The sequence below is a fragment of the Cnephaeus nilssonii genome (assembly GCF_951640355.1).
Source record: "Cnephaeus nilssonii genome assembly, chromosome: 15".
Taxonomy (NCBI): Eukaryota; Metazoa; Chordata; class Mammalia; order Chiroptera; family Vespertilionidae; genus Cnephaeus; species Cnephaeus nilssonii.
In genome coordinates this window covers 15,859,463-15,884,308 of record NC_137086.1, presented here as the reverse complement: position 1 = coordinate 15,884,308, position 24,846 = coordinate 15,859,463, and the positions used below count along the sequence as shown (strand labels likewise).

Genomic DNA, 24,846 nt, shown 5'->3' with positions numbered 1-24,846 from the left:
GAGTTAAGTAAACAGGGGACATAAGATCTAAGATCTATGCCTCGCTGACTTAACCTATACTAAGGCAAACTCACATAAGCCACTGTGCCTAAGTTTCCTTATCAAAAAAAGCAGTGACAATAATCTCTCTTCCATTTCTTTAAAACACACACACACACACACACACACACACACCCCTGGAAAATCACCATGTAAATTCAAAGGTAGTTCTGCTGTTCAGATGATCAAAATGGATTATTTAATTAAGGTGCCTTGACTATGAAGTCCATATGGTTTTCCCCAAATTATTTTGACTTCTTGGAGCAGGGGCCAGCAAACTATGGCCTTCAAACCAAATGTGGCAAACTGACTGTGTTTGCAAAAGCCACACGCATTCTCGAAGATACTGTCTATGGCTGCTTTCACGACCAGGACAGGGTTGAGTGGTTGGGACACAAACTGTATCGCCTGAGAGGTCTAAAATAGTTACCATCTGGCCCTTTACAGGAAGATTTTGCCAGCCCCCATCTTTTATAACCAAAGACAGTAGCTAGCAAATTATGGGAGGCCAAGGATAATAGCTAACAAGTTACAGTAAATTTTGGATTTTCCTCATAATGTACTATATTCCTTATACACATATCTTACGTGTCAAAAGATTTAATATACGATAAACAAATATAGAGAAAAGCAATAAATTTGAAAAACCACTTTTTCTATGTAACTAGTAAAGTCCACAAAGTTATATTAAACCAGTAAAGTCCACAAAGATATCGAGTATGTCTGAAAAATGGATTTGTAAAATTTTCTGTTTGTCTGAAGAATCATAATCTCTAAATTTTACAAAATTGCCATTCTTAAGAAAAATAAAACGTGTCCCTCAAATTATTCAGTATTTGAATTAAAATGTAAAGAGACAAGAGATATAGCTCAGGATGCAAATGAAATAGTTCCCATGATTTCCGATGTGCAACTGTTCCTTACTACCCCCCCACCCTCTTTTATTTTATTTTCCTTTTATTAAACAACTCTGCCAATCCTTCTGTGGCAGAGTTGAGTGCTGGTTTTGAAATATTTCTGTAAATAATTTCTCTGCATTTTAAATTTTGAACAGGTTACGTGTATTCTGTTCCTAAACATTTGCTCAAATGCCAGAGGAGGGAAGTGTGTGGCGTGTTTTAACAAGCAGACTTCCTCTGTTTCTCAAAGTCTTTAAATATTTAGTTTCAAAATGAATACACCGTGAGCCAAAAAATTACCACCCATCCGATTACTTTGTCATTCCTACTGTAAGGATTTATGAAAAATGCAAGGAGGTGGGGGAGCAGGCGTTGTTGGCGATCGAGGAGGGAAAGCAACGAGAGGAAGGAAGACAATCAAGAAAAGCAAAAGTGAGAAAAGCCATTCAGCCCACGATAACCTGCTTGGAATTGTCTTTTTCCCTTGCCTCCTTGTCTGTAACCCTCCCTCTGGAAAAGCCTGAAAATAATATTACGTAGTCCTCTTTCAAAGGCATAAGATTTTAGAGGTGCACTGAATTTCAGAGGTCACTACACCTCAGCCATTTATTTTCTGGATGAGAAACACTGAGGTTCAGAAACCTGAACTGTCACGTCCTGTGCATTAGCTGGTCATTAGTGGCAGGACAAGGACCAGAATCCGGTTTCCTGATCATCAGGTCAGCACACTTCCCATTACACTTGGCTCTCTGCCCTGCTGAGCGTAATGTGCCATTTGGCACCTGACAGCTAAATTCTTTTAAAAATATGCCTAAAGCACCCCTATCGTAGCCAGGAAATTCCCAATACTTTCTTAAATAGTATCTATGGCGCATGCTTTTCCCAAGTACAGACGAACCACAACCCGAGTTAGACCCTCAGAAGGATTAGGCGTCGCCATAAAGCAGAATAATCCAAGAGCAAGGAAGGACCTCAAGCTGCTCCCCTGTGTTCCGTCTTGATGGAAATCAGTTTGAAATAGACACCCCCCCCCTTCTCTTACCCCTTGAGACATACACTCCCAAGACTAAACAGCAATATTCCATAAAAAGACCAGATCTAGCCAGTGTTATTATCTGTCTGACATTTGGGTTATTCTTGTGAGTAACTCATAAAGTAACGTGGGTGTCTGTGATTATTTGAGTACACATGGCAAACCATAATTGGTCAAAAAAATAATAAAAGACATTTTTCCATGACAAAAATACTGTATTGAATGACAACCTGGCAGTGTGACAGCACTCGGTGGACCGCAATACTTTCTCCACTTACCAAAAAGTAAAAAAGAAACAAAAATTTTTTTAAAAAAAAGTTAAAAGCCTTTTTTTTTTTTTGCAGTCAGTCATGATATGTTTCATATTTAAATTACTTATGAAATACTAAAAGGTTTCCAGTGCTGACAGTAATCCACTAGCATATATCCCCCCAAATCTGTGTCCCATGTCAATTTGTAATTCAGGCTTTTGATAGAGAGCAGAAACGTGGGCAAAGATGCAAGTCTGTGTCCCTTCCCTACAAGCTAAAGCACAGGGCTCCGACAATTTTTAAAACTTCCTTAGAACATATTCGTGGAGTACAAATTGAAATGTCATCACCACCTTCCAAACGTTACAACAGGAGTCACAGCTAACAGAAACCCTGTGGATCGGTGAGAAGAGAAGATGTGAAGTCAACCAGCGCAAGCTGTGGTCTTCCTCTCAAACTATTTCCTTCCGTCCAGCTGATACGTCCCCAGCACCACACGGCTGCCTCAGTGATAAGCCATAAGGGGCGATCGATACCCTAGTTGCCATTTCTCTAAGAAACCAATAACCAGTCTAAAAATTCTTCCAAAAGTAATTTAAAAGGACTCTTGGAAGGGGGGGGGGGAGAGCATATTTAGACTCATAGAAACCCATTCAAACAGAGAGCCGTGTGTGTATGGCCGGGCGGGGGGGCGTCTAAATGCTACGATCTCATAAAACTACTCGGTAAGGACAGGCAGGGAGCGTGGAGGAACTCACCCACTCGGAAGTTCGTGGCCGTCAGGGTGTCGGCAGCATGGCCATTCTCACTAATGAGAGTGGTGGTGTTCCCCTTCTCACAGCTGTTCTGACAGCTGCCCTTGGTGCAGGTCACTTTACAGATGCTCGGAGTAAAGACCACCTTGATGCGGCCAGTGTGGTTACTCACTAGGAGCGGAGGCAGGGAGAAAAAGAACAACAAACACATCAGCTTAGTATCCATGAACTTGCCTCAGAAGGTTTCAAAAAAAATAAAAATTTTTTTAAAACGGTGAAAAAAAAAAAAAAAGAAGAAAGGAAAGGGGCGCGAGGGGGAAAGAGAGAGCCCACAGCCCGACAGGTTTCAGGAAAGAGGGAAGCCTTCCGTGCTCGCTGCTCTGTATCCAGTGGTGTCTCTGAAACAGGAGTAGGAAGCTTAGCAAACAGAACTCTGGGATGCACTCCAAAACCACATTTGAAGTCGAGTCACTGGAGTGGGATTACTAACCACAACGCTGCACTTTATTCACGGGCAGACAAAGAGCAGCACGGAGGGCACGGCAGATGAAAGAGCCAACCCTGACAGGCAGATGTAATGCAAAGGGGTTGGCCATGCACCTAGCGGTGAATAAACGCTTGTGTCCTCGCCTCGCATACTTTCCCTGTTTCTCCACTTATGAAGTCACCGCTGCAGCCCGACCCCTGGAAATGTTTTAGGCATGCGGCATGTCTGAAAACATCTGTCTCAAATCTCCTGGCACCGCCGGCTGCCGTGATCGAATCCCGTGACGCAGCTGCGGGAGCCCAGCTTTTTCACAACTCCGGGGCGTCCTCCCTCCGCCTAAACGGGGGCAGCGTCTATTTTGTTTGACGGTGAACAGGGTCCGTCTCGGGAAAGGGGAGGCCAGCTCGCTGGGCTGCGCGGCTGCCTCGTCTCCAATACCACCCGGGAGCTCTCGCGGCTGCACTCACACGGCCCTCTGTGAAACCAGCGCTGGGACTCGGCTGCACGAATGCATAAAAGGGGCACGAATCTGAATGTCAGGTTCTAGGTGGTAGCCCCGGCTCAGCCTGGTGTGACTTCGGACCTGTCCTTTCACCTTTTCTCTAAGACAGGAGAGAACTGGAACCGATGCTTTCTAGCCAGTTGTAGCTTTCAATGTCCGTCTCAGGGGTCAGCAAGCCATGGCCCCCGGATCCAATCCGGCCCGCTGCCTGCTTTTGTAAATAAAGTTTTCCTGGAGCATGCCCACACTCATTCATGTATGCATTGTCCACGGCCGCTCTGGGCCTAGAACAGCGGAGCTGCCCAGAGGATGTATGGCCTCCCCCAGAGCTGCTGTTCACAGCCAAGTCCCACTATGAACTCTCCGGCAAAGTGTGATACCGAAACCCTATTCCGACTTATTTCTCCATCTGTGGCAGCCAGTCTTTCCTCTCTCCGGGAGCCCAGGCAGAACGCAAAGATGGTGGCAGCGGCTGAAGACAGTTGGTTCCTTTTTTGAGGCTTCAGGGCCAGTAGGAAACAGTGCCCCTGGGTCACTCCTCTGCCCTCCCCTGCCCACCAGAAGCAGGTCTCCCCCTTATCCTGCTTTTATTTGACCAAGATTATACTTTCAGAAACTCATCGAAGCGGCCTCTATAGGCAGGCCCTCAACGAAATAAACGGTGGTCAACATCTGAGTTTGGAAACAGCCTTAACCAAATGAGCCACTAGAATTTCCAGGCTGGAATGGGGCCCCCAAGGTCCTCGGACACAACCTTGATGGAAACAAGTCTATTGACAGGGAGCTCACTCTCCACTAAGTTGGCACATTTAGTGACGACGGGTAGTTCCTAGCAAGCGCTCTTCCTTCTGGAGCTGAGTGTATCCTCACCGTCGGCTGCACCCACTAGTCCTAATTCAGCTGCCCAGGGCTCACCGTCGAATGCCCCCTCCACAGAGTAGCCCTTTCAAGTTCCCAAAGATAACTGCCGCGGAAACAGAGAAGGCTGGAGTTAGGGGGAGGTGAAGACCCCAGGCTGGCTGGGTCCTCTCACTTTATAATAGAAAACAATTCCTCCGGAGGGTAGATACCATCCGTTCTTTTCAGATGTTTTTTTTCCGAGGCCATTTCTTCTGCATTCACCGGTGCTGCTAACAAACACAGGAGCAGGTCAGGACCCACGATCTGAGGTGGGGAGATACCCTGGTGGCCGACCAGGTCTTCCAACACCTTACAATATGGTGTGTAGAAACCTCCCTCTCAAGGGCCAAATAGTAACTATGTCAGGGTTCCGGGCCTAAAGGACTCTGTTGCAACTATTCAAAGCTGCAGTGGTCACAGGAAAGCAGCCTGACAGGAACAATATGTAAATGAGTGGGGGTAGCTGCGTTCCAATAAAACTTTATTGAAAGAAACACTTTGCCGACCCCTGCTTTAAATGCTTAGATGACATTCAAAACCTTTCTACGACTGTATCTCAGAGATGTCACAAATGACAACAGAATTCAGATCTGACGATCAGACAGTTTTATTTCTTTACAGTAGCACCAAAAATAAAAAATAAAAAAAATCAGCCTACACTCTAAGCTGTCAAACGATGCTTAACAAATATCTTGAGAATACTTTGTGTGTGTGAAGCCCAAGGAAAAAAAGAGACAACATAGTCCCACTTCAAAAGAATATAAACATATTTTTTCTGGCTCTGGGTTCAATAACGAAATGAGAAGGGGTGTGCCAACTATTTTGTCTTCTCTGGCATCCACTCGTGGCACCTGCCCTGCAGATGCTCACATCGGCACCTAAATTATGCTCCCTCCGGCGGCCGAAGACAGCCAACAAAAGCCAGCGCTGGTCGTCCTTCCCAATTCACCCCCCAGCTCCAGTAGTCCCTCACAGGCACTTGAGATTCTGAGCCTATTGTTTTTAAAAACTGATTCTATTTCTTTGCCAAAAAAAAAATTGGCTTAGAATCATCTGGATTTTCAAAAAGGCAGAGACAGTTTCATATGACTTAATTCTGATATTTTACAATGTTCACATCTTCTTGGAAGCAGAAGACACGTTTTATGTCATATTTCCCCTTGTGTTTTACAAGAATTCTGGTATAAAGGAATCTAATTCTAAAACAGACACTTGTATTCTCAGCGGGTGCTCCTGTGTCTTCAGGCATTTATTTATTCCTTATAAATAACTTTCGTCAACCTCAAAATCAGTGTTGAAACACTCGCAACTGTTGGACACTCAACTGTCCTGCCTAGCTTTAAGAGGGTCTCCATAAACATGAAATGGATTAGGAAATACACTTTCCTATCCACACTCCTTTCAAATCATTTCCATATAGCTAGGGTATCGTGTAAAGAGAGTTCAAGATATATGTGTGGGTTTGTTGTTGTGTGTTTTTAGGTGCCTTTAAAATGCCTTTTTTTGGTAACTCTCAAAACTAAGTGAACACGCCTCAGAGTTTCAAATGCCTCGCATGTGACAAGCTGAAGACAATGCGACTCACCTCTCACGAGTTCTGTGAGGACTGAGTGACAGTGGCTTTTCCTACCGAGGCCGCTTGGTCCCTACGAGGCCTCTTCCTCAAATGCCTTGACTACATGAGTACTTGAGGACCCCTGGGGCCTTGCATGGAGGAAGTACCAAATAAACATGAAATAAACGAAGTGATCCAGAGGATGATCCACAGAGAGGGGAGCCTCACGGATGTGGGGGTCATTCTGGTAGAAGGCTCTGAAGCCCACAGTCACCTGGATGGCAGAAGACCATCCCCAAGTGGCCCCCACGGGCTGGCTGAGGATCGCACACCTGAGAAGCAAGAGTCAGGCCAGTCCGGAGTTAACAGGGGGACTGTTGGCACAGCTTTCACGTGCATGGTTCCTCTGACCAAGAAAAAAAAAATGTAATTTTCAGATCCCCGTCGGTCCACCGGCCCCAGAAACGTGAAGCAAGCACTTTCAGACCTTGGGTTTAGAGGCTTGGCGAGGAGCGCAGATCGCCTGGAGCCACGGAGCGCCTCCACGGGGCCTCCGAGTCAGTCAGTCCGTCAAGACACTCGAGAGTCAACATCCTGTCTGCAGCTTCTGCCAGGCCCTGGGTGAGTTTATACCTCCGAGAAGAGGCGCTGGCACCCGGGGGAAGGCAAACCACAGATATTCCGAGTGAATGGCGGCGACGGGGATGGAAGGGAAGCCGATACCCCGTCCCCTATAAAAAAAAAAAAAAAAAAGCTTTCACTGCCGCTTCCCCATCATTAACGACGGGGAGGAATTCAAAAATGCGAGTCCTGTTCCTGACAAATGGACTTCAGGCTCGGAAAGAGCACAGCTGCCCTCTTTCAGTCGTGAGACTAGGATGTGACCCAAAGCCACGGCAGCCAAAGGAATAAATAGCACAAGTTCAAGACGCACATCAGATGTCGGGAACGAATACCATCTCCCCTGCATTCGGCCAGAATGCTGCGGCCCACAGCACCGGACACGCATCCAACGCACACAGCGGGGACCCACCCGCACAGGCGATGTCCTGTGTGTGTGGGGGGGGGGGGGGAAGAGCCCCCACCCGGCCCATGACCGGAGCCAGTTCAAGGAGACCTCGGAGCTGATGCAGTCAGTGCCCAGGTCACATGTGACAGAAACAAGGCTAATAGCTAGTTCTTCCACTTGCAGCTCGCTGCTTGCCCGGAGGCCAAGAATTCTTTGAAGGACAAATCATAAACGTATTAAATAATGCTTAGAATAACAGGGCTTGATTGTTCGGCTCCCCGGGCTTACGTAACTCCTCCTGGACGGATAAAAGAATGCCCACAGAATACTCTGTGTTCCTCCAGAAAGGTGCTATGGAAAGAGAAATTTATATCAAGTCTGTGACTTCATCAGATTGCCCCCTGTCCCGGGAAACCCTCCAGGAGGGAACGCAGAGGGGATGTCTAGTTCTGATGTGGGCGCTTCTTCCGATAAGCATCTAGAATTACAATCCAACACCATCTCTTGAGTTTGTCCAAGGAGAAGTAACTAAACAAAGAGGTACACAGATAAATAGTTGCTACATTGGCGATATAAATGAAAACATCTGAGCTTCCTCCTCCTCTCAATTCTCCCTCAATATTCACTGAAGGAAACTAACTGTATGTCAGGTACTCATCTCTCTCTTTCCCATACACACGTGATTTCCTTCCATTTTTATACTGTAAGAAGACAGACCTATAGAGAGGCCAAGAAGGAGAGCCTGTTAAATCATTTCATTTAAGAATAAATTTTTAGATCCCTTCTGAGTTTCTGAAAGAACTGCTTACTGCTCATCCAAAGCAGGGATTAAATGTATGCCATGTTTGAAAAGGTAAATACAGTCCCAAAAATACCCACTTGGGCAGAAATGCAGACACTACCTAGTCACGCACAGTCACGTATGGGCTTGCTTATTGTTTCAGAGAAAATAGAAATTATAAAGACCCAGACCTCCCCACCTGACCTGCATCTGCTGCTGCCCCTCCTCCCTCCTGGTGAAGGAGGTGGTCCTATCTAAGGCCAATGCCTCCACTGAAGCAACAGAGCCCCTTCCTCTCATGCTTACTCAAAGACTTCCTTCTCTGAGTGCGCAAACATGCTGTAATGCCCTGGTTCCCACTTTCCAAGAATACCCCACCTCCCATTGTCCCCATTCCACTCCATTGCTGATAATGCTCTATGTCTGTTCCCTTTACAGCAAAGCTCCTCAAAAGAGCTGCTCTACTAGCTCTCTCCACGACCTCCCCTCGCATTCTCACTTGAACCTGCTGCAATCAAGCTTTCCCTGTCAACCCTTCCCCAAAGCCACCCATCTGAAGGTCGTCAGTGGTCTTCGTATTGCCAAAGCCAATGGCAAATTCTCTGGCTCTTTCTTACTCAAACTTTCAGCCTCTCTGACAGTAGAACACTGCTTCACAGAATACTCTTTCTCCACTTTGCTTCCAGGTTACCCTCTTGGCTCATGCTTCTCTCTCCTACCTTGAGGACCACTGCTCCTCATGATGCTACCCAGGGAGGGCCCCAGAGCTCAGTCTTTATGGATTTGGCAATACCATCTATAGACTTCTGTACAGAAAATGTTTAAGTATGGCCTGGACCACCTCTCCCTTGTGTGTATGCATGTGTGCACGTGGGTACTGAAGGGGTGTGTGTGTGTGTGTGTGTGTGTGTGTGTGTGTCCAAGAACCCAACTAGTCAACTGCTTATGGAACTTTGCTACGTAGATGGCTAATGTCTCGTGTACCCAAATCCACACCTGTTCTTTTGCAAGTCTTCCCCATCTCAGAAAATGGCAAGTCAATTCTTGACCTTTTGTCACTGGAGACTCAACATAGCAGCAAATCCTATTTAGCTCTATTTCCAGAAGTTGGTAATTTCTCAGCACCTCCATGACAACCCTGGTGGAGTCCACCATCATCTTTTGTCTGGATTATTTCGATGGTCTCCTAGGCGGACTTCCTGCTTCTTTGCCCTCCTATAGTTTATTCTCCACTCAGCACTCAGTGCATCCTTTTTAAATGTATGTCAGTTAGATCATGACATCCTCCCTTCAGTGGTTCCCGCTCTAAATAAGAATACAAGCCGACGACCTAGGAGGGCCTCCACAGCTGTGACCTCCCTGACCTCATCTGCTACACCTCTCCCCAACCCTCTCACTCTGGCTTCCTTGCTATTCTTCAAATATTGGGCACACCCCTGTCTTGGGCCTTTGCCCTTACTGTCCCCTCTGCCTAGAATACTCTTCCCCAGATATACACAGCTCCTTCCATCAACTCCTTAAAGACTTCGCCAGAATGTCATCTTATCAAGAGGCCTTTCCTAACTACCTGGCGTGAAACTGCAACACCCCCACACTTCTATCCCTCAAACCCTGCTTTACATTTCCTATCCTATATAATAAAACCCTAATATGCAAATCGACCAAATGGTGGAATGACAGGTCTCTATGACGTGCACTGGCTACCAGGGGGCAGATACTCAACGCAGGAGCTGCCCCCTGGTGGTCAGTGAGCTCCAGCTGGGCTTATGGCAGATGAGCGCAGCGGCGGTGGGCAGGAGCCTCTCCCGCCTCCACTGCAGGCGGGCAGGAAGGAGCGAGGGGTTCCAGACTGCTAGAGCCCCGGACTGCGAGAGGGATGTCTCGGGGGGGGATCGGGCCTAAGCCGGCAGGTGGACATCCCCCGAGGGGTCCCGGACTGCAAGAGGGCGCAGGCCGGTCCGAGGGATCCCTCCCCCCATTGCACGAATGTCGTGCAATGGGCCTCTAGTCCTATATAATAAAAGGCTAGTATGCAAATCGACCAAACCACAGAATGACTGGTTGCTATGATGCGCAATGACCACCAGGGTGCAGACACTCAATGCAGGAGCTGGCCCCTGGTGGTCAGTGCACTCCCACAGGGGGAGCGCCACTCAGCCAGAAGCTGGGCTCATGACTGGCGAGCACAGTGGCGGTGGCAGGAGCCTCTCCCACCTCTGCAGCAGCACTAAGGACCCCTTGGGGGATATCTGACTGCCGGTGAGAGGGCGCAGGCCAGGCTGAGGGACACCCTCCCCCCAGTGCACGAATGTCATGCACCGGGCCTCTAGTTTAGTATAAAAATACTTTATATATGTAGTGTTTGATTACTGTCACCAGAATACCAACTCCAGAAGTGTCCTGGTCACTACTATATACCCAACATGTGTCATAAGTAAGTGCTCAAGGAATAATTGAATGAATGAACAAACGTCACTGACAGGACGCTAAATAACAATATTTGTCTATGGGGTAATTGTTAGCAGTGTCAAAAGAATACTCCTATGACACCTTTAGCCTCCAAATACTCCTGTTACATGCTATATTTGTCAGACAGAACTGCTTTAGTCATAGAAGTTTTGGGTCAAGGGAAAGCACAGTTGTTGTTAGTCAGGAAACCCTGCAATTATTACAAAACACATTTTCCCCAAATCATTAAAACATTACCCCAAAATGGCCAATGATATAAAAAGTAAACATTTTCAATTAAACATGCCAAATGAGAGCATAACTGAGTCAACAACAGGAACAGAAATTTCTCAAACACTTTTCAATAGCAAAATAGGCAATTATTTGCTCCCAAAATTTCACAACATATTATGCAAAAAATCAAATTGACAAATGATGGAAATTTCCTCTAATTCCATAAATAAAATTCATGATGTGTCGAGAGTTGATTTTATAATAAACATATTTGTGATTTACTAAGTATTCACTCCCTTTGTTAGACAAAAAGCAACTAAGAAATTAAAAACACTACTACCCAGACTCTGTGATCTGATGTAAATTGTCACCAGGCCATAAAAACCACCAAAGAAGAGAAATACACTTTGATTCTCAGGTTGGGGAGATTGGCTGAAGGACTAAGCACAGATCCAGCAATGAAGACAGTAGATTTCATCTCCAATTTCCACTTACTTCAGGAGTTTGGTCTCATCTCCTGTTTCTCATTTAATCTTTGTTTTGCCTTGACTCGAGATTTTAGAACTAAGATTTCCACCTAGAATCACATTTTCTCACCTTCAGTCTTGCCCTACATCCGACTTTAAAAAGCACACCTTATGACTACAGGATTTTATCTTTCCTTTTTTTTTCCCTTGGAGTTTTCGCTCTTTAAATACCAATCATTGTACGTTCTCTTCTCTAAAAATATTTTTTAAAGGTCCTATTTTTATCCCGGGAACAAAATCAAATATGTTTGAAGGTATAATATATTTTACAGTCAAAAGACTAATCGTAGTTTACTTACCCAGCAGAATCTGACCCAGTGTTTGGAGAAAGAAAATACAGTTGGTAATAAAAGTGAAGAACTAGAAAAACAAACCAACGGCTTCAGGGCATTTTCGTTTTCTGACCTCTTTCCTAAGATATTTTTCTTTTAACATCCTAGACGCTGACGGGGTTCAACTATCTAGGCCTACTTCAGTTTGTGGACGAGGAACCGCCAGGAACGAGCTGTGGACTGCAGTCCGAGGAAAGAGGTGACAGCCCTGCTGAAGGCACCACAACTAGAGGCAGCAACGGGGCCAGGAGGGGGCCTGCAACTGTATGTACCAGGCTGTCCCACAGTGAAGTCTCTCACGTGACTTTAAAACCTCCCCCGTCTAGAACAACATATCTGGAACTCTCTCCTCTGCTCCTAATTCTGAAACCCGGAGAACCTACTGTTGCCCTCCCATCCTGAGTGAACCATGGTGTTTGAAATGTTGTGATAAAGAGTTGAAGAGTGCAGCCGGTGTGGCTCAGTTGGTTGAGCGGCATCCCATGCACCTAGAGAGGTTGCTGGTTCAATTGCCGGTCAGGGCGCATGCCGGGTTTCGGGCTCAATCCCCAATAGGGGGGTGTGCAGGACGTGGCCCATCCATGTTTCCCTTTCACTGATGACTGATGTTTCTCTCTCTCTCCTTCTCCCTGCCTCTCTCTCTCGAACATCAATAAAAACTTAAAAAAAAAAAAAAAAAGAGTTGAAGAAACACATTCCCGGGATGACAGGACTTAAATCGGGTCATAACTTAAAAGGTAGCAAAGAAGCCCTAACCAGTTTGGCTTAGCGCAGCGGTTCTCAACTTGTGGGTCGCGACCCACAGGTTGAGAACCGCTAGTAGGGTTGCCTAAGACCATTGGAAAACACAGATATTTACATTACAATTCATAACAGTAGCAAAATTACAGTTATGAAGTAGCAACAAAAATAATTTTATGGTTGGGGGTCACCATAACATGAGGAACTGTATTAAAGGGTCACGGCATTAGAAAGGTTGAGAACCACTGGCTTAGTGGATAGAGCGTCGGCCTGTGGACTGAAAGGTCCCAGGTATGATTCCAGTCAAGGGCATGTACCTTGGTTGCGGGCACATCCCCAGTAGGGGGTGTCCAGGAGGCAGATGATCGATGTTTCTCCTTTCTGTAAAAATCAATTTAAAAAATATATATATATATATAAAAGGTAGCAAAGAAGAAAGTCAGGGGAGGGAGAGGGAGCTCCCTGTACCTGTCTTCTCAGTTCTGAGTTGACAATGCAATCTTCGGCCTTGATCCAGAAGGCTACCAATCATGGGAACCACACTTGGAGAGGGTTAAATGAGTTTGCTAAGGGGTGGGGGTTTTTTTTAGCCCTCAACATTCAAGATGTTACTCTTTGTTAGTGCCTCCCAAGGGAGCATTACTATTTAAAAGATGCACTTTTTCATGTGAAAATCTCTACCTCCCTTAAGAACCTACACCATTTCTTGCAGCAACATAGCTTTGGATGCTACCCCGTGGCCATGGGGGGAGAGGCTTAAGTACAACCCATGAGGGGAGGACATCAATGTTGTCCCTGCGTGAACAAGTTACAGTGACAGAGCAGTAACCACATACCTGTCCTTCCATCTCTAATACTCATTCAACCTGGCTAGTTTGCCTGGGCTCCTTACCGAGCAAGTGCGTTAGATATGCTTCACATGACTCACACTGTCTGTCCCTTCATTTGGAACTGAATCAGGATTTATTTATCCCCACATTTGTTGTTTTCCCAAAGACAAGTGACGGAGGCATTTGCTATCGGTCTATCACTCACCATTTCCATAAATAACATCTGTTTATTTGTATGTGGAGAAGCAAGTCTGACTAAAAGGATAGATATCGACTGAGCTATGTGTTTACCAAGGAACAAATTTCATGACTTATGCACAAGCTTGATGAAGTGGGGGCCATTTCTCATGGGGGTCCCAGAGTATCTCTACCCTCGACTAAGAATTAGGATGCCACAGAGCCTATATAGTTTCTCTGACAAATATTTTGCACAAAATCAAACTCCTTCAAAAAAAATCAGGACCCTTCTCCATCTAGACCCAAGCAAGCCTCACCTCCTACAGCATCCCACATGGAAAGCCAGGGCATTCGCCAGGCAGGACGGGCCAACAGTCCTCACTCATGCACCCACTTCCTTCACATACAGTTTCTGCTCCTAGGAAACCTTTCCTCCTTTTCTCTCCACCTTGCATCCTTTTGACCCAACTAAACTCCCCCTTCCCTCCATGATTCTCAGCGCACAGGCATGCCCAAACACTACAACCCCCCCACCCCACATCTTCACCTGGCTCTGCACATACTTCTTGAACATATGCCTACTCCTCCAACCTTCCCTTGGCCTCACGCAAACCAAGGAAAACGGTTTACATTTTTTTTATCCTCCTTTTCTATTCATAACAAACATGCCAGCTGGGGAGTCTCCTTCTTTGAGAAGGGGAAAGAACATGTGGCGAGAGGCGGGGGACACAGGAAAGAATGAGGGGGCGGAAATGAAGGTAAGTGACCCAAGGAAGGAGGAGCTCAGGCTGGGAAGCCAGGACAGTCCCATTGTCTGAGGGAAGGGCAGAGAAGTGACTCTTCCTCAAACAGCCAATACCTGGAAGGGACAAAACTTTAACAAAGGTGAGTGCCGTCAAGGGTTCCATTATCTTCATAAGGGAACCTGGGAATTTCTCTCTTACACTAAAGGCAGACAGACAGAAGGAAGAAAATGACCTTTCACAGCTTACAAAATTTAAATTCTCCTCGAAAGGGAAAAAAAGTCAAGAGATAGGGCAGAGAGGGAAGTTAAACCTGCTCCCTGGACCAGCATTCTGAGCCACTGTGGCTGCAGGTCAGAAGTAGACACCTCGATGTGCCTCTGAGGGAGTCCAGTTCTTCCTCATAAGCAATAAAAATCCAGAGCAAACCAAAGTATCATTACACATATTATTTTAAGTGGCACTAAGGAAGTTGAAGATGTGAACATTTCGCAACTTCCAAAACAACTCTCCAATTTGATCTGGTGAAGCAATTAATTACATGGAAGAAAACTGGCATTTTGAAATCTGTGAAGTAACTCAGAATGATAGAATCGGGGATATCCAAGCTTGCAGAACACAGATTCTGTCTTTCTTTTTTCCTCCCAGTACAAACGTCTCTCTGGCTCAGTTTTTAAATGACTCCATCAAGTGGCCCCCACGTCTCTCCCCAAAGGATTACTGCCTAATTCAATAGATCTCATCATTAGGAAAGATTTCCATCTAAAAAAAATCCGTTTTTCAAAATCGTCCTTTTATACCTAGCTGTGCTCCAATATCATGTGATAAATAAAATTAAAAAGATTAGTTGGCCAATACGAAATGAATCACTGATGAGCAATTGCGCATTGTAAATCTTCCAGCTGTCAGTTCATTCTTTTTAGGTTACTCATTTTCAACTTCCTCTTTTGCTTTTGACTCTCATCAAAATAGTGCCTCTCCAGTTGAACACTTGACAGTTTTAAAGTTCATCCACAAAATTTTTAATACTTCTTTCTTCAGGAGGTGATGTGTACTTGCCTGCCCTTGAGCATGGGCTGGTCTTAGTGACTCTTGTCTACAGGGATAGATTGAAGCAGAAGTGATGGTTTATGACCTCAGAGAGCAGATCTTAAAAGGCCCTGCAGCTTCTGTCTTGTTCTCTCTCTCTCTCTCTCTCTCTCTCTCTCTCTCTCTCTCTCTCTCTCTCTCTCTCTCTTGAATCACTCACTCTGGGGAAGGATAGCACCCAGGCTGTGAGAGCCTGTGAAGAGGCCAATAAACCGGAAGTCTCCTGCCAATGGCCATGTGAGTGAGCCATCTTGAAAGCAGATCGCCCAGCCCCAGTCAAACCTTCAGATGACGGCAGCCCCTGCTGCTACCCTGATGGCAACTGAGCCAGAAAAGAACCGAGCCAGAAGCAATCACCTTAGGAACTTCTGAATTCCTGAACCATAGAAACTGTCAGACATTTGTTGCTTTAAGCCACTAAGGTTTGGAGTAATTTGTTACACAGCAGTAGATAAACTAACATAAACACATGCACACTCCTCTTCTCTGCTTTTCTTTTTGGCCTAGATTCTAGAAAACCTACAAGCAGAATTTATGGATATTTCTAAATGCACAGAGCACTGCCTGTATGATGTATGGACTCATGAAATGGGTACTGAGTGCCTGCTAAGCCACAGAGCTCAAAATACACACCACAACCACATACATTACACTCATGCACACTTCACAGACAGGGACACTACAGAGACTTTCATCAGAAACTTGACCAAGGTCATTTTGTTAGGAAACGGTAGAGCTGGGGTTTCGATACAAGCCATTGTCCTTTTCGCATACCCCAGTGCCTCTCCTACACTTTCAATGAGCATTACTATGAAAACTATATGACACAAAGTACTTGGCAAGGCTGGAATGAAGGAGAAAAGCAAACACAGACTGATCCCATACTGTGTGTCTGGCTATTAGGTATCATATCCTTCATCTCACTTCATTCTTACGACAGCCCTGTGGATAAGTGTTAAGATATGTATTTGAAAAACTAATATTCAGAGGTTTAACGAGACAGGACATAGTAAAACCACTCATTGGCTCCACCTTCCAGGACACTGCAATCTAGAGTGAAGAAAAAGACATGCAGTATAATGCCACCCACCCCGTCTAACTCACAAGATTGTGGCAGGGACCGTGTGAAATAATTTGCAAAGATATAATTCAGAAGCTGCTAAACACGATGCAAATACGAGTCTGTTGTTTGTGGAACAACTCAGAAAAACTCAAACTGAAGTGACATTTACCTCCCGATTCTTATAGAGCAAAACCACCAAGAGCTGCTAAATATGGGAAAATTTCTCCTCAAGATGCTTGCTTTCATGATGATATATACTATGAAAGGCTCTAGAATAAAGTAAATTTCTACTGTGGACTTGAGTTTCTACATAATTTCCAGATCAGGCCTGATAGCTTGACTTTGTTTGAAAGGTACCAAAACGAATTTCAACCAACAGAAGAAACCCACTTATTAGAAAGGCTAATTGTGCATTTGAATAATTTTTAAGTTAACCAATTCTTGCCAGAAGCTCTGTATTTAGATAATTTTAAAAGTATGTTATTGTCATAAAAGTCCTACATATAATAAAGTTGACAAGTTTTTTAAAGAGAGTCAAATTTTGACTTTGTACTCACCTAACAACTTCTACAGAGCTAACACAGCACTCTTTTCAATAAATAAGATCTGTCTTGACAATTTTTAACTCATATTTTTGGTTTCTAACAAACGTATATGAATAACATGCAGGGTATGTCTTATATAGTCAAATAATGTGCTAATATTATAATATATCGATGAATGAATGCATATCAATCATGGTAAGTGCTAAATAGATAAAAAGGAAGAGGAGGATGGGATTTACATAGTATCTCTGATGAAGACCAATGAGCCTATGTCCAAATTTCCTAATTACCCGATCTTCTGAGATAAGATAATTGCCAATACCCTTCAAGTTTTAAAGAATATATATTAAGGTGTGGTTTGGAAACTGGATTTCTGACAAGAAACATTACAACCCATATTCTCCACTGAGTCTTTTAAAAATTCCTTTAAAAACAGGCGTCTCATTTTGCTCTGTTTCCATGTTTGCGACATGGTAGAGCATGTCTGATATGTATTTGCACACAGACCCCCATTGCAGTTGCCTAAAACCCCATCCCAGAAAGGATGATGAATGAATAGGAGGCCTAATGGGATGTCGGGAGCCTTCTTGAAAAGGTTCCTATCCACGCTACTGAACTGAAATGGAACCTTCCGTGTGAGCAAGAACCCCTGAGACCTGAGAATGCTCTATGAAAAATCCAAATTGGTACGCAAACATAAATAAATAGCACATGAGGCCTACTGAGCCCCAGTCCGGGCAGAACAACTCTCTAAGTGTCTCGGAGATCTTAGGAACTGATGGAACGGACCCACCCACCCTCTGTCCATCTGCCAACCCAGCCCAAGCTTTCTTAGAAGTGAGGGGGTGTGGACAGGGGGAAGAGCTAAAAGGGGAGTGTAGAAACGCACTAAAGCAGCTGGGTCTTCCCTCTAAGAGGCAATCCTTGGTGCTCTGAGCTATCAGGACACGCAGCTGTTAGAGGGAAGGGCACAAATAGAACATGTATTAGCTGGGGTCTCAGGCTACCACACACTGTGAGGGATGCACATTGCCTCAAGGGATGGGGTGGTGCAGTAGCGCTGTGTGCAGCAATAAGGGAGCTAGAAGTCTCCGGAAAACCGAGGAACAGCCAGCCGTATAAGCCAGACCTCATGAAGGATATATTTCCATTAACTGGGGAGACACTAAGAATCCAAAGTACTTTTAGCAATACATTGTAGGATGCCCTATCCCCAGCCCTTTTCAGAAAATGCTGACGAACTTCCTTCTTGTACCTGACATTAACATGATACAAAGCTTCTCTCTGGCCAGTTTTACTTGGTTTTCCATTTCTGTTTTAGCTGCTTAATGTTCAACTCTAATTTACAAATTCTTTGCGAGAGTCTGATTAATCTAATTTCATCATTATCATCTCTAGTGGCATTGCTCTTCTACCAGGCCTCCTTAGAGGCACCTGGCCAGCTCAGATAGGTTTTTCTTGAGTCAAGTATCTACCCCCCACACACACTTTTTGGGGGGTCCCTTGTGGCAAGAATAGCATTTTTTTCTACCTGTAGGTATCCTGTCTGATTAAAACAGTGTCGTCTACTCGACTGAAACTAACAACTGACTTGTCCAGATTGTCTTAAAAAAGTAAATTTTCTGCCCGGCTGATAAGGTAATCTAAGAAAAGCTGCCAATGTCAAAGGAGTTAGCATGGCAGCAGACTGGATCCAGGCCTTTTTCGTGGAAGGAGGAAGAATGCAACCACACAAGGCCCTTTAAAGCTCAGAGCTGGCACACTGTCCCTCCACCCACACTCCAGGGGTCAAAGCAAGTCACATGGCCAAGGTCAAAGTCAATGGGGGTGGGAAAGTCCACTACACCCCCAGGGAGGCCATGGCAAGAGGGATGAGGGAAGAAACTTATGCATAAGTCAGTTCTGAGTGTGTGGGAGCAAGAGCTCTGGTTTCTGCTGGATCTGAGGCAGGCGGTGCCATTACCAGATGCACCTGTAGCCATTAAGTGGCCTTCATGAAAACAACAGCTGCCAGGGCGCGTGGTTCCAGACATCAATCCCACACAAGAAGCCCAGAGGCCAGCAACCAAGGGAGTGGGAACCTCCACCCTCTCACCTGCTCTACGGATGCTTTTCTTTCTCTCACCAAAGCTTTCTAAATCTGTTTCTAGGAGACAGGGATTTTCAAATAACGATGCGGTTTTTCCCAAAATCAACCACTGCCTATTAAAATGTTTTCATTTAGTTAAAAAAAAAAAAAAGCTGGATCCTTGAAAGTACAAACTTGTGAAATGCAGTTAGAACTACAAGTATTTTTCTCATGGATACTTGATATGTGGTTAAAAAAAGAAGTTCCCAAAAGTGACTGTTTAAATAATACTCATAGTTATATATGATCGAATGCATGTGCATGTGTGTGCATCTATACTAATAAAAGAGTAATATGCTAATTAGACCAGGAGACTTTCCGGGAGACCTTCCGGACGTCCTTCTGGACAAAGCCATGGTGGCAGGGCTGAGGCAGAGGTAGTTAGGGGCGATCAGGCCAGCGGGGGGCGGGCAGTTGGGGGCGAGCAGGCCGGCAGGAGGGGCAGTTGGGGGCGAGCAGGCCAGCAGGAGGGGCAGTTGTGGGCAAGCAGGCCTGCGGGGGGGCAGGTGGGGGCAAGCAAGCCAGCGGGGGGGGGGGGGCAGTTGGGGACGAGCAGGCTGGCAGGGGGGCAGTTGAGGGCGAGCAGGCCAGTTGCGGGGGCAGTTGGGGGTGAGCAGGCCAGTGGGGGGAGGCAGTTGGGGGCAATCAGTCTGGCAGGGGTGGGCAGTTAGGGGTGATCAGGTTGGAAGGGGGGGCAGTTGGGGTTGATCAGGCCAGCAGGCAGAGTGGTTAGGGGCGATCAGGCAGGCAGGCAGGTGAGCGGTTAGGAGCCAGCAGTCCCGGATTGCGAGAGGGATGTCCAACTGCCGGCAGTCGGACATCCCCCAAGGGGTCCCAGATTGGAGAGGGTGCAGGCCGGGCTGAGGGACACCCCCCATGCACGAATTTTATACACTGGGCCACTAGTATATACATATTCAGACATCAGCCATACAAACATGTATCTCTCTCAAGGTTTAATGTTTGCCTGTCAGAGAATTACTCAACTATAATGCTATTGTAAGCACCTCTTAGGAGAAAGGTTTTCCTCCCACTCAGACATGTATGAATGTCTGCTTCCTTCATGTGGGGATAAAGGAGAATGAGGGTGGCTGGGTTTCAGTTTAATTACATTTCAGTTTCACGAGGGGCTAATACAAGGTGAATATTGAACAATATGCAGAATTAACATCACAAACAATTATAACAAATAATCTTTCATTTTTCAATCCTCACCCAAGGACATTTTTATTGATTTTGAGAGAGAGAGAGATAGTGGGGGGAGGAAGGGAGAGAGAAACATCAGTTGGTTGCCTCCAGCACGGCCCCTGACCAGGGCCAGGGATCAAACTCAAACACAATCCAGGTATGTGCCCTTACTGGGAATTGAACCCAGGACTTCTCGGTGCACAGGATGATGCTCCTACCAACTGGGTCACAACGGCCAGGACCAAACAGTCTTTTTATAGAATTGTTATATAAAAATATGAGAAAGGTACTGAGGTCTTTACCTCAAAGAGGGGGAGAGACAAGCTCACCACAAGGCAGTCATTTTCAATGCTAAGAGGACACTTCCGTAAGGAGACTAACACACAAGAAGACAAAGCATCCTACTTTCTCTTCAGAGCGTCTCATGAGCAGTGTTTTGTGCAACTTGTTTATTTTGAATCAAAACTATCATTTCAACTCCAATAGAGATTAATTCCCTAGAAACTATTTTCGCACTCAGAAGCAAAATCAAGTAAAGCCCTCACTTCCTGGCAAAAAAAAAAAAAAAAGCCTGAGTAAGCACCATCTCTTTTCTTTTTCAAATGCAGATTTTCTCCTCCCAAAATGTTGCTTTGTAGTACCCCACCCCACCAGGCAACTTCATGTGTGTTATTTTTCCCTAGAAATAGCACATTTTGATCACAGAATATTCTGGAGCCATACGGTGTTTATTTCTCAATATCTTGAACTCAGCCTCAACCCCCAGAAACATCCTTGGATTGGTTTATTTATTATGAAATCGTGGGCCCTTGGGATTAAAGCCTCTTTCTCTTGCACGAAAGGCTGCCCATTGGGGAATTTAGATTACATCATCCTTCACTCTAGGTTTCCCTCCACGGTTCTTTTCATATTGCTGGATAAGCTTCCTGGAAGTGTTTATAATCAATCCCCGTCCACCGTCCCCAGCTCTCTTAAACTGTGTGTGAGCGGGCCGGGAGGCAGAGAGAGCGTCCATGTTCCCGTACCTTCCCAGACTGGGACAGTATCAAACAGCTCCTGGAGGAAACATACCACCCACCCCCGCCTCCCAACTGAGCACAGCGGCCATGAGAAGACCCCACACGGAACTTCCTCTGTGATAGGTAATACCCTGACTTCAATGGAATCCGGATTCCTGAAGACGTCACTTCAGCAAAACCCTGATGTTAACCTTTCCTGAATGCTTTCTTTTATTTTTTTAATATATTTTTATTGATTTCAGAGAGGAAGGGAGAGGGAAAGAGAGAAACATCAATGATGAGAGAGAATCATTGATCAGCTGCCTCCTGCACGCCCCACACTGGAGATCAAGCCCAAAACCCGGGCATGTGCCCTGACTGGGAATCGAACTGTGACTTCTTGGTTCATAGGTTGACCACTGAGCCACACTGGCCTGGCTTCCTGGATGCTTTTTTAATTGTTATCCTGTCACTTTGCTATCTAGATGTGTGTAAGCCCACAGCGACTTTGCCAGGCATTACTGAAGCCTGGGTGATTTTCTGCTGGCCATCTCTCCTGCTAACAGCCACTCTGCCAAGAAACTGGGAAACCAGCTCCAGGTTCCTGACTCCCACACAACAGTGTGTGGGTGACCCAGCAGCTTTAGGAACTTGTTGCTTTGGCAAAGGCAAAAGCACGGAGCTTTACCATCCTTCCTTCTCTAAGGCTGTGTTTTCTCACACTTGGTGTTCCTCTTAGATGCTAAGTCACTTCCTTGTTAGTTGTCATCAGCTTCTTGTAAGATCGTTGTTGGCTGGTACAACTTCCACTGCCACTCAGGACTCGGGTTGGCTGGGGCCAATCCCGAAGACACATTCGTTCGCACCCCAGATGCTGAAGGTAGTGTCCATGCAGGGAGGGCTTCCAGAGCTGCAGGAGGTATGTCCTCGGCACTCTCTTCTCCACTTTGTCCATCTGCAAAGCTCTGCCCCAACGGGGCTCCCAACCAATCAGAAATGATCAGAGTCCGGCCAGTGTGGCTCAATGGCTGTTCCAATGACGGTTCCATTCCCGGTCAGGGCACATGCCTGGGTTTTGGGCTCGATCCCCAGTAGGGGGCATGCAGGAGGCAGTCAATCAATGATTGTCTCTCATTGTTGATGTTTCTATCTCTCCCTCTCCCTTCCTCTCTGAAATCAGTAAAAATTTGGTTTTTTTTAAAAAATAAATTATCAGAGAGGGCAACTCACAGGACTGGAGTCGCCAGCACACTTTCTCTTTCTTCACATGATCTGTCCTATCACTCAGAGCCCAACTTCCAACATCCCAATGAGGCGAGGTGGTTCTTGGAACCAGACTCTCCCTCACCACCGTTTTCAAACCATTTTCCTCTCTGAAGAGCTCCCTATTGCAATCCATCCTTCACATGAGAATCCGGCCCCAGTTGTTCTCATCTTTACTGATTATATCTCCGTTTGCCTTTATCCAGTTGCCACTCCAAGGTTTTGCAAAGGGTCAGTTAGAGGATGAATTTGGTCTTCCACACTCTGCGGCAACGTCTATCCCACGGTGGGTGGTCAGCATGCACCACAGACACCTTCCCTGTAACTGGCATGGAGAACCCAGAGCCTTTCATCAATGTCTGTCCACCCCTGGAAGTGGCAGGCATGAGCAGAACTGTCCAGACCAAATGCTGCCTGTATCTCCTAACCTTCAGGAGTGTTTTGCCAACGCAAACATCTTAGATGTCTCCTCTAACCCTGTGCAGAACCACTCACTTCCCTCAGCAGGGCATCCAGGAAGACAGACAGTTGTACCGGTAACTCTTTGCTGTACCAATCTGTAACCATAGAAAACCTTTACACCAGACACATGGACTTCCTTTTTTTCAAAGGGAAATACACCATGTGTCACATGAAACCCTGAGACGCTTTCATGTCTTATGCTTCCTGATGTCTGTGTGAACACAGCCTGAAGGCTGAAACTAGCACATTCAACCACAGCATCATTCAAAATGTGAAGAGTGGGGAGGGGGGTCTAGTGCCTAAAGGGTCCAGACCTGGGACCATGGACTGTGGCCAGGCCAGAAATGGATGCCGGGACTTGGGCAGCAAGCCTCTCTCTCAGACCTGAGACCAGCTGTTCTATCTTCAAATGGAGGAGCCCCATTTGAAGACAGAACAGCTGGTCACTGGGTGGAAGTGGAGCTGACTGGCCTACAGCAAGGACTGGGAGGGGTCAGCACAGACCATCGCCTCCGGGGCTAAGATGTCACCTGTGGTCCCAGTGCGGGCAGGACAAGGTTTTCTGCTGTCAGAAGTGGCCTAATGGGGTCTTGGACGTGATTCCTGCACCACCATGGCTGCTTAGTGAGACAGAAAGATTCGTTTAACACTTTACGTACAAATAAAAAGTGGCTGGTGCCTACTCCTTTTTATAATTTCACAGGACCATATGTTTGCAACGCCAGCCCTCAATCTCTTCATATCTCATCATCTCTCAGCACAGCAGGAGGCAAACTGGCATAGTCTTTTAAGAGGCTGACTTATATCTGTTTTAAAAACTTTAGGAAGGTAGTGTATAGAAGAGGACATCTGCTTTTTCTGAAATTTAAAATTCCAGCTTTGTTGAATTGAAAGAACTTAACATTTTGGACAATGACTTCAAAATATAGATAACCTGTTTAAAAGCCAAGTCCATCTTGACAGGAAAACAACTGGAATTAGCAATGAGAAATCCCATTTAGAAAAGTGTAAATTTCTAGATTTTTACAAATGTGAAAGTGATCAGATAAAAAGAGATGAAGCAGGTGAGGATTTAAATGAGAGAGTCCTCAATCTTTTAGCTCTAGGACTCGGCCTCACCAGCAACCCAGCTGTCTGGGGAACCATGTTAGTTACATGGATGTTTCTGCTCATCCTAAGGATCTCCTTTATAAGTAACTCTACACTCAACCTTAGTAAGTTCTCCAGTACTTACAACACTCATGATAAAAATGTCCTCCCACCGCAGTCTATAACAGAAATATAGTTTTCTGGTTTTAACATTATCAAGCATTCCGCGGTATTTTTACTACGACAGTAGATAGTCTGATGTGGATACTTATTACCCTCAAGGTCTTTTTCTAGAGGGTTGTGCCAAACTAATCTCTTTACGTGTGAGTTATTTGGGTTTGCTCCTGAGCATATGGTATTCTAATAATCTCAATGGACTGTTTTTATAAGAGTTGCCTTTCAAATGTTATCATGTCATTTCAACCTCTCTTCTTCCTCTGTTAAAAATACTAAACCAAGCACAACAGAATTTGGCTTACGTCCTCAGTTCTTTCCTACAAGTCATCAAGGAAGATACTGGACAAAGGAGACCCCTCTACCCCACGCGATCCTTAGGACTTCTTTTCTGCATGGACATTGCATATAATTTGCCTCTGGATCTGGATTCTTTTGTGTCTAGATTCTCTAAGCTTCCAAGGTTCATTCGCATTGTGGCATGTATCAGCACTTCATTCCTTTTTATGGCCGAAGAGCCAATTATACAATATGCCACATTTTGTTCATCCATTATCAGTTGATGGGCATTGGGGCTGTTCTTGCTTTTTGATGATTATAAATA

The 24,846-nt window shown here is 45.5% G+C and overlaps 1 protein-coding gene across 11 annotated transcripts in view; it reads right to left on the bottom strand.

The window, feature by feature from the left end:
* Window positions 1-24,846, bottom strand: part of LTBP1 (latent transforming growth factor beta binding protein 1) — a 340,385-nt gene that overhangs the window by 195,604 nt on the left and 119,935 nt on the right. For 5 of the 11 annotated variants that reach the window (XM_079791755.1, XM_079791759.1, XM_079791762.1 and 2 more), the window contains exon 5: window positions 2,981-3,148. The exons of 1 other annotated variant lie outside the window; for it this stretch is intronic. In XM_079791755.1, coding sequence (XP_079647881.1) covers window positions 2,981-3,148 — 168 coding nt within the window. Of the gene's footprint in view, window positions 1-2,980; window positions 3,219-24,846 lie in introns of those variants that run through there. 5 more of the 11 variants (XM_079791764.1, XM_079791763.1, XM_079791765.1 and 2 more) reach the window with 1 other exon arrangement.